A 10,996-nucleotide genomic window follows, 5' to 3' on the forward strand; every position below is an offset into this window, starting at 1 on the left:
TGAGTGGCAGCTGTATCACAGTTATCAGCTGATGAAGTTAACCACCCCCTAAAGTAAATTGCATTTTAGACACTGGTGCATATCCTGGTTTAGCCTCATGGTCAGGACATTTTTCAATGTTCTATAATATTGTCTTTGGTATCATTTTAAAGGGGACCTTTTTAGCTTTCATTCAAGCCCTGTTGTGGATATTTCTCACAAATATAGAGGTCATGTGAGCTCTTCAACCTGTCAATAACACACATCTTTCTGCAATGTTCGCCTAAACTATATACTTTCTTTAGCCCTGTGGCATCTAGGAATATCAGGGACACAAAACACAAAAACTGGAATACTCACAGGACTGTAAAGATTCAGGAAATGTATAATATACCCATACTATTTCATTGTGTGAGGTGATTGTGAACCTTAAATTAGAAGGGCATTATTACTAAGAAACTAACTAGACCAAAGCCAGTTAGTCCATGGGTCAGACCAGATATCGATATCACCCAAGGTGACACAACTTCACTGGTGCCATTTTATTTGGTACACTAACAGAAGTAAAATAATACATGATAACCTTTCCAAATGAGCAGCTATTTCATTTTTCTTTCAGGAAACCTGTTTCTGTGCCTCTCACGATTGTGTATTTGCCCAGATTTTTACAAATATAGCATTTCAACACCCCTGGTACTGATTAGCCTAGCTTAAACTCTGGGACAGTTCTTAGTTGGCCAACAACCAAGGATAATCAGTACTGTGTACTTCCATTCATTGTGCTAAGCTAGGCTAACGTGCAGCCAGATAGCTTTCTACTGAACACATATAGAGGAAACTGGTATCTATCTTCTTGTCTCACTCTGGAGAAGATTGTAAGCTAATTTCCCATAATGTTAGCATATTCTTTTAATGTATATGTTAATATGATTAGTTAAAGTGGCTACGTGGAACTTTCATCTTGTGTTGATTTTAGCGGCCTCATGTGGACAAAATACAGCTGTTGCATAGCAACTAGGTAATGTATCTATTTGTGGCTATGTAAGATAAATAATGGTAATATGACGCTGGTGAAGCAAAGTAAACTTTGTTTTAGTAGTGTTCATACACCTAAGTTACATGTATTTGTTTGTATGTGGCAGGTGAAAACTGACTGAATATGGCCACTGGTGAACAAGCAAGTTTTTACCCAATACCAAAGCGCCCACGGGTGGAGTGCATTATCCACTGTTCTGATGATACAGATAAGCTGGTTTCACTACAAAGTGTGGACTCATGGAGAACTCTGCTCAGGGCAGCTCAGATACGAAATCATGCACCAGTTTTGAAACTGGCAAAAGACATTCCTGAGGGACAGATTCCAGCAATCTACTACCACAGAAAGTGTCGCAGTATCTTCACTATGAAGCAAATTCTTGATGGCCTCCTTGCAAAAGAAAAGAAAAGTTGTGTCTCTGCTGAAGAGAAACAATCTAAGAGAGTAGCTCGACATGCTCCAAGTACATCTAGGACTTATGATGCAGAGTGCATATTTTGTCAGAAAAACAGCAAATATTCCAAGAGACAGAATACGAGAGAAGTACTGGTGCAGTGTCGAGAACTGCGAGCTGATGCAAAGATCAGGAGCGCAGCCACAAAGAAAAGGGACAGCAGAATCCTTGCCATTGTGAGTAGAGACCTTGTAGCAGCTGAAGGGCACTACCACAGGTCATGCTATAGACTTTACACCAAAGAAGAGGTTTCCAAAGGAGAGGTTGCCAGCAATGAAGATGATGATGCTGCAGCCCAGTATGAAGCTGCTGTGAATAAGGCATACAATGAGCTGTTCCTCTTCATCAGGATGGACCTTTTTGGCAATCCTCAAGTGATGACAATGACTGATCTCTCTTCTAGACTGGTAGCTTCAATGAACTCCCAAGGCATTGCCCAAGTCAAGGAATCAACCAAGAAGCACATAAGGCGAAACCTGGAGAGTGAGTTTGCTGGAGCCTTGCAGATATTCCCTGATGAGAAAGGAAAATTCCTCCTCTATCCCGATAACTTGTCCATGAGGGAACTTGCCAAAGAAAATCTGTCTCTCAAAAGGGAGCTGCAGACCCTGAAAAGTGTCAGTGCACAAGATGTTATAGCCAAAGCAGCCATCAAATTGAGAGCAGACATTAAAAGTCAAGATGTTCCTCAAACCTGGCCGCCTGAAGTCAAACCAGAAGCAGAATGTCCTACCATTCCAGAGTCGCTCATTATCTTCCTGTACTCTCTACTCACAGGCTCAAATGATCCTGATCATGCATCCCAGAGAGTGCAGTGCCTTCTGCAGTCATTTGGCCATGACATAGTATATGCAGTGACATGTGGTAATACCAAGCCTTCCAAGCACATTGTTCTGCCATTCAGTGTCAAATCGTTGACAGGAAATGTAGAGTTGATAAACATCCTCAACCGACTTGGTCACAGTGTGTCCTATTCACAGATGGAAGAGATCAACACTGCCCTGTGTCTCCAGAAACTCTCATCATCAGGGAGTGGCATTGCCCTTCCAGCTAACATCCATCCTGGCATATTCACAACTTTAGCCTGGGACAATATCGACCGTCTTGAAGAAACTGTCAGTGGTGAGGGAACATCTCACAGAGTCAATGGGATTGCTGTGCAAGCAAAGCCAGTCAACCCACTTCCTGTCCAACCCATGCCCACTGTTCCCAAAACAAAGAAGAGAAGCATTGATGGACCCCCACCAATGTTACCAACTTACAATGCTGGACAACGGGTAGGGCCACCACAAAGCAAAAAGTCAGATGCCGATACTGCAGCCAATACTAAGCTTGCCAGAGAGAAAAACCTTCTTTGGGTCCTAGCACGCATGTCACAACAAGAAGAACAGTCAGTCAGCAGCTGGACAGGCTTCAACATCCTGACTCGAGGAGAGATGACGGTCATCCCCGACAATATAGGCTATCTGCCTACCATCAATGCTCCAGCGACACAAATGTCTACTGTCAACGAGGTGCTTAACCAGTCACTGAGCATCATGCAGTGCTTAGGCCTGAAGAAGATTGTCTGTGTCTTTGACCAAGCCCTGTATGCGAAGGCTGTCGAGATCACATGGAAACACCATGACAAGTTCCATGATATCATCGTTAGGCTTGGGGTATTCCACACCATCTGCACACTGCTGGCAATAATAGGAAAGCGTTTCCAAGATGCTGGACTCAAAGACCTCTGCATTGAGTCTGGCATGATTGCAGAAGGCTCAATTGCTGGTGTTATGGATGGCCGCAAGTACAACAGGGCAGTGCGACTACACAAGCTCCTGTATGAGGCTCTCATGCGACTGACCTTGAATGGTTTCCTGTCCTGGTTGGAAGAAACTCACAGGAATGACATGGTTCACCTGAATGAGACACTGAAGACCATTGACAGCCTTGGGAAAGAAGTCTCACAACATGCTTTGAAGGAGGTCCTTGAGAACAGCTCTTGTACACGCATCATGGATCTATTTGAAGTCTACCGTGAGTTCCTTAGAGGTGGAAACGGCAGCCTCTCGAACTTCTGGATGTCCTATTTGGACATGGTTGAAATCTTGTTGGGGCTCATCCGAGCATCCAGAGAGGGAGACTGGATGCTACACTTGGCTAGCATTCGAGCAATGATCCCATGGTGCTTTGCTTATGACAGGATGAATTATGCACGCTACCTCCCCTACTACTACGCCCAGATGTGTGAGCTGCCCATCACACACCCAGATGTGTACACAGAATTCATGGAAGGAGGCTTCTCAGTCCAACTGGGCTCCACCAATCCCTTTGGCCGAATCCCTGTTGACCAAGCTATAGAAGAAACGGTGAACAAAGACACCCAAACAGCTGGAGGGACAAAGGGATTCAGCTTGAAGCCAGGAGCTGTGACCAAATATTATCTCACAGCTGAGTATAGAAGCATGTACCTCAGACAGCTGAGAGACCTGACAGGTCAAGGCAGGTGCAAATGGTCTCATCCAGATCTACAGAGTCCAAGGATCAAGAGAGATGAAGCAGATGTCCAGTCTCTCATGGACCTTATGGAGAATAACTGGCTCAATCCTATGTCCCCTGATGAGATTGATTTGGTTAGCCTCTCCACTGGCAACATGGCTCCACCTGATGTGACCATAGATCTCTTGAGAGCTCTTGAGAAAGGAGAAGAGGCCTACCAAGCATTCCAGCAAACAAGGTTAGATGCAGACCCACCACCTGTGAAATTCCACGACAAGATGACCAAGCAAAGTCTGAAAACATTCTCCAATGTCAGCACAAAACAAGCTCATGGAAAGAAAGCACAGGATGTGGTTCTGAAGGCAGATAGAAACCTTTTCAGTCACATGATCCTGGTGGCTGAAAGCAGGAAGGTGAATCTGAAGGGTGTCCTTGCCTACCCATTGGGCCCACTACCATGGGCACTGGCAAATGCTGATGGGTCCTTACGAAAAACAAACAAGGCTGCACTTGCCAGAGAGCTTGAAAAGAATGTATCTCCTGCAGAAGACATCCCAATCCCATCTACTTCCATCATTGATGGGATGAGCCTGGTCCAAAAAATGAATGGCAACAACAAAACCTTTGCACAGGTGGCAGAGTCAGCCTTGACCCAGGTCCTCCATGAGGGAGCACAGAGTGGGAGGATTGATGTTGTTTTTGATGTCTATCACCAGACTTCGATCAAAGATGCTGAACGACTGAACCGGGGTGGAGACATCACTCTCCAGTACAAGAATCTTGCAGGGGGACACCACGTCCAGCAGTGGAGAAAATTTCTGTGCAGTTCCTCCAACAAGACCAGTCTCATCAAGTTTCTGGTGGAAGAGTGGAAACTCCCACGATACAGAGCTATGCTGCATGGCAAGGTGTTGTACATGACCTGTGAGGAAACCTGCTACAAGTTGACAGAAGATGGGTGTGAGGAAGCAGCAGAACTGCACTCCACACATGAAGAAGCTGACACCCGTCTGCTCCTGCATGCATTGCATGCAGCAAATGCGGGCTCAAAGTCAGTTATCATCACAGCTGAGGACACTGATGTCATGGTGCTTTGTCTTGGCTTCCAGAAGGACATCACCTGTCCCATCTACCAGAAGTGTGGGACTCAGAACCGCACACGGTTTGTCGACATCACCAAACTGGCAAGTTCACTTGGAGACAGCATCTGTGACAGCCTAATTGGCTTACATGCCTTCACAGGCTGCGACACTGTCAGTGCATTCGCTGGTCGAGGGAAGCTGAATGCCCTGAAGATAGTGAGAAAGCACACTTCCTGCCAAGAGACTTTTAGTCAACTGGGACAGACATGGAATGTGAGTGATGAGCTGTTCCAGAAAATTGAGCAGTTCACCTGTCGGATGTATGTTGCTAATAGCAGCACTGCTGAGGTGAACAAACTGCGTTACCAGCTCTTCTGCACCAAAAGGGGAGAGGTTGAGTCCAGCCAGCTGCCACCATGTAGAGACTGTCTCTTTATGCATGTTCAACGAGCCAACTATCAGGCAGCAATATGGAAGTGCTGTCTGCAGGCTAACCCTGTGGTGCCAAGCCCTACTGAGTATGGATGGACAGACGATGAAGGCAAGCTGGCCATTTACTGGATGCGCTCCCCACCTGCACCAGATGTGGTCTTGGAAATGCTAACATGCAAGTGTGTGCATTCATGCAAAATGCCAAGCTGCATGTGCCTGTCAAATGGACTTCCATGCACAGACATGTGCAGGTTACAGACCTGCAGTAACCAAAAACAGCAGGATGGTCCAGAACTGGACTTTGAACTTGGGGAGTCAGATGATGAGAGAAACGAGCAGTTTGATGAATGACAGTGTGATGATTCTGATGGTATTACTGTGGTAGTAGTCTATTGATGCACAGGATGTTGATTCTGGACTTGGTTACCCAGAGCTTGATAACAATAATGTAACCATATTCACATATACCCATTACCCTACCCATTACCATTACATATACCCACTAATGATATGGGATTACATGTATCATTGACTAAGTATATGTAAATGTCAATGTTGTTTAAAATATTAAAATAGTTCATTACTTCACTATGGTATTCCTTTTTATCATGTATTTTGATTGTGTATTTAAACAAATGTATAGAGACCAGTTTGTGACCTAACTGGCTTTGGTCTAGTTCTCATTTAAGGCTCACAATCACCTCACACAATGAAATAGTATGGGTATATTATACATTTCCTGAATCTTTACAGTCCTGTGAGTATTCCAGTGTTTGTGTTTTGTGTCCCTGATATTCCTAGATGCCACAGGGCTAAAAGAAAGCATATAGTTTAGGCGAACATTGCAGAAAGATGTGTGTTATTGACGGGTTGAAGAGCTCAAGTGACCTCTATATTTGTGAGAAATATCCACAACAGGGCTTGAATGAAAGCTAAGAAGGTCCCCTTTAAAATGATACCAAAGACAATATTATAGAACATTGAAAAATGTCCTGACCATGAGGCTAAACCAGGATATGCACCAGCGTCTAAAATGCAATTTAGTTTAGCGGGTGGTTAACTTCATGAGCTGATAACTGTGATACAGCTGCCACTCAGGAATGGTTATCATACCAAAATATCATCTACAGACATGGATCCTTTCAAAAATTATAAGTAAGTTTTGCCACCTTGAGTGTACCGAAATATCGTCTGGCCCATGGACTAATATGGCTTCTTACTCACTCTTATAATGTGATGAATTTTTCTTCTGCACGAAACGTGGAAGCTTACATCAATTTCATGAATTTTTTTCATCTCACTGTACAATAATTGTCCTTTATCCCGAAGACAGAGTCAATATGATTAACTTTGGCGATTCTGTAAATGTTGGTACATTTTATAATGTCGCTGACGGCCGCAGTTGCAGTGCTGCGAAAAACTTGCGCAGTTGAGAATCTCGGGAGACGAATAGGTCAGCTGACCATTCCATCAAAACAAGTATGGCGGCTATCCTAACACCGACAAGACATCGTAAGCGTTAAAGATCTTTATTTCGTTATTTTCCGGTGTACGAAATGTTATAAAACGAGCTTTTATAATGCCGAAGTGTAACACAAAGGATTTTTGATAGTGGGAACCAGGAATGGAGTAAAGCTGCCTTACTCGTGCTGCTGGCGTTTGAAAGTAAACATCCGCTCCGTCACCGCCGTTTAATAGCCCATGATGAGATAGCTACATGAAAAATAACGTAACGTGAATAATAAAGAAAGAACCGTTCTGACAAAAATGTTGGACAAAACGAAGATGCATTAATGAACGTTAACATCCCTGTTTGCCACCTCACCTTGGCTGAATGAGGCCAAAAATTGACTTCGTTATTGACACATCTAAACTGGCGTTAACGGTAACGCTACCAGAGGCACCAAGCTCATCTGTCGTTATTCCAACCAGTTTACGGTAATCCAACAACACCAGGGGCCACATCATGGGTTTGATGAACGTTGTCTTTTCCACCCTAGGGAAGTGCATCGACTTTGTCTCCTTCTTATTGGACTTACATTTTGTCATCGTACACACCCTGGTACAGTCTGTCCTAGCGATTGTGACTTTTGTGAATAGTCTGCCGGCCCTGCTCGTCAGCTCAGTGGTGGGGTTCTGGAACATCATTCTCCTCTGCTTGATGTCTGCAGCGGAAACGACATCAGATGTGGCCCATGGCATTGTCATCCAGCTGGGAAACCTGGTGCTATCTCTGGGAGGGATGCTGGAGAGCCTCAAAATGATGGGTTACCTGTCCATGCATGTGCTTCTGCGTGGAAAGGAGCAGCTGTATCGAGGTCTGCTGTCAGTGTTGGAGTTGTGCGGCATCGCTGTGAGTCTGCTGGTCTATTTCACCAACACAGTGTTGAACTTTGCGTTCATTGCCATCCTGAACCTCTATTACATGCTGGTGAGTGTGTGGCAGACCGTTTCCAGCCCTCTTCAGAAAGTTGTCGAACTCACTCTCACCCTCGTCACCTTTCTTTACAGCAGCCTTGTCGGAACCTCGAACTTCCTTTGGACGCCTTGTAAGCTGGTGTTGGACTTCTTGGTCTCACTAATGCACATCTTCATCAGCATCTTCATACTCAACATCTATGGCTTCTTACTCACTCTCACTATTGCCATAGCTACCACCCTCTACCTGAACCCCGAGCTGACGCGTCAAGGGGCACAGCGAACTTTAAACTATATTAGCTCAGTCACTTCTCTGCATAGACTATCTTTGGCTCTACAGCATGTAACATTGTGGCTACAGAGCATCCATCATGTACCTGGTGCTGCGCAACAGCTGCAAAGGATGCTCCATCGCCTGTATGTACTGGAGAGGGGACTTTGGCAATGGCTTTCTCAGCATAGTGGTCTATTAATCCGAACAGTAAGGACAAATTGGGACCGCAATGACAGAGTAGGTGGGGATGGGGACCCAGGAGAGGAGAGAAGGGACCCACCAGATGGGAGCGCAGGAGACGGAGCCATAGAGCTGATCAATTTAGACTTACCCTGCTCGAGCACAGACAGGCCCCTAAAGAAACTTTCTTCCTTAAACAAAGACAGCAAACCTCCTCCTGCTGAAAGACTTCTAAGCCTGCTGAAGGAGCAGGAGGAGAGGAAGAGGTGTGTGATTTGCCAGGATTGTGCCAAGACGGTGGTGCTTCTGCCTTGCAGACATCTTTGTCTGTGTAGAGACTGTACTAACATCCTGTTACGTCAGCCCATCTACCAGCAGAACTGTCCACTGTGCCGGCATATGATCCTCAACAACATGGATGTGTACCTCTGATGGATTTATTGATCTCTACTTGGTGACCGCCCATCACATCAGCCTGTTTCACTAGTCTTTCCTCTACCTGATATGACCACTTAGAAGGATGTTGAGTTTTTTAATGTTTTTTTTTTCATTTGTAAGGTTATGGTTTGATCTCTTCATCTACTGACCACAGTAGTCATTAAGAGCAGTCTAGGAAAGCAATCTCAAAGAACACAAAAGCTCAAAGCTGAGGCTAAATGTTTATTTTTATGTTTATGGTATATTTATGTTTATACATGTTTACCGTTTATTTTGTTGTAATAGTGTTACCTATGGGTCTCTTGCAGCAGCAGATGCCAATAAGTGCATCTATGATGCTGAAATATGTGCTGTGTCCGCCTTTTACCTTTAGTAAAATAAGTTGAAAGAGAACTAACACCATGCTTGGTAACATTACTACATAAATGATTGTGTAGTTGTTGACTGTGAAGTAGAAAGTTGGTAAAAAACAAGCACTATCAACAAATCAGTTACAGTACAATCAATATCGAAAAAAATTATCATCCTGTATAATATTGCATCTCTGGAAAGATGAAAATTCCTAAAAGCATTCCAGTGGGACACTGGGTAGTTGTGATGGTGAATGTGGTCACCCTGAACAAACTGTTTTTGTGAATGATGTGTGTTGATTCCAACTTTTCAGTGGTATGGGGCTTTTATGCAGAGCCATGTCAAGACTAAAAAGGGATTTTCTTTGTGTTTGGATGGAAGCGGTTTATAATTTGACCAGTAATGGTTGAAAAAAATTGGCCTTAATAGATGTATCCTTCTTGTTTATAGACCTAATTCCACCAAACCATTAATGGAATTTTACTGTACAGCCAGTGCCAACAGATCGCCATAAAAGGTTTTCCCACTTGATAGTTATACTAAAACATTGTTCTTTCAGAATCAGAATCAGAAATACTTCATTAACGCTCATGAAGTTATAAATGTTTACATTTTCTTTTTTGTTATATTTGCTGAAAAGTTATTGATTACTGTTCAATTTTTATGCCACATTATTTCTGACATTATATATTACTCTAGGTGGTGGGTGTGGGAAAATCGATTCTTTTGGAAAAGGAGAGCACCATGTCATTTTCCCTCTTGACAATTTTTCACTGAAACAAAGTTGTATGGTTTTCGAACCCAGTTTGAATTCTAGGCAGAATTATGGAATATCCATTGAAATAACCATTCCCTATTACATTATGATGTTATGATGATGTTATACTATCTGTGCCCTCTCTCTCTCTTTGTTGCTATCAGAAGTCTCAAAATTTAAACCAGCTTCTCTTTTTGATTGATTTGCTCTGTGCCAGACTTAACACTTGAGTAGTTAGGCTTAACCAAAGCAACTGATGATTACCCTGAATGTTCACAATGTCATTAATAGTTCAAGAGCTATGTCACGGTGTACTTTTCTAATACCATTTGTGTCACTGTCAATTTTTATATGAATGTCATTGATTCCATATGTTTCAGAGACCAGACTGTTGTCCACACAGACCTCTCTCCCTCTCAGGTATTCCTAAATCCTCTTTTGTAACTCCCAATGTAACCCTGATATTGTGGATTGAGAATGGACATTGTAACAATAAGCAATGAAGTGTTTTTGTTAGGTGCTGTGGCTGCCACACTGTTAATCGTGAGTTTACAATAAACTTAACATTGATTCCCTGTCCAAAATCTTTTTTTACTCAACAGCTCTATACCTAAACTTTTTTTATAAGCTGAAACAAGACACTTGACATTTTTACTTTACTAGGTTTTTTTTTTGTAGCATGTAAGATTCATTATAACAAAATAACAATATTCAAATCAAGTAAGAATTAAGTGATCTTATTGTTTTTGAATGCACGTTTAGTACTGTGTGTGTAAAGGTTGATATTTCCCTCTGGACTTACTGCTGATAGAAACACCATTTCTGTCTCACATTCCTTTCAGCGTGGTTTAGCTAAAATCCCTTTTATTGGCTTGGCTGTCTCAATTTTGACCAAATTTGGTTTCCCTTATTTGGTCCTCCTCTCATGACGTAGCTGTACCGGAGGATGCAAATTTCTCCAAATATCTGGAATGTGCTGAAACAATTGGGGGAGGGTGGGCTTTCATAAAATAACATTCATATTACTCACTGGTCCAGTTATCTAACACAAAACGCAACACAGTCATTACGGGACTATACGTTTTTGTAAAAAAAATTCAATTCTTTGTGGGAA

The 10,996-nt window shown here is 43.0% G+C and overlaps 1 protein-coding gene across 1 annotated transcript; it reads left to right on the forward strand.

The window, feature by feature from the left end:
* Positions 1-6,956: 6,956 nt before the first annotated feature.
* On the forward strand, positions 6,957-10,456 carry rnf26 (ring finger protein 26). Its single transcript, XM_056284020.1, has one exon. It carries the CDS (start codon positions 7,431-7,433, stop codon positions 8,766-8,768), a length of 1,338 nt encoding a protein of 445 aa, XP_056139995.1. The 5' UTR covers positions 6,957-7,430; the 3' UTR covers positions 8,769-10,456.
* The last annotated feature ends 540 nt before the right edge of the window (positions 10,457-10,996 follow it).

The sequence above is a fragment of the Lampris incognitus genome, chromosome 7 (genome assembly GCF_029633865.1).
Source record: "Lampris incognitus isolate fLamInc1 chromosome 7, fLamInc1.hap2, whole genome shotgun sequence".
Lineage (NCBI taxonomy): Eukaryota > Metazoa > Chordata > Actinopteri > Lampriformes > Lampridae > Lampris > Lampris incognitus.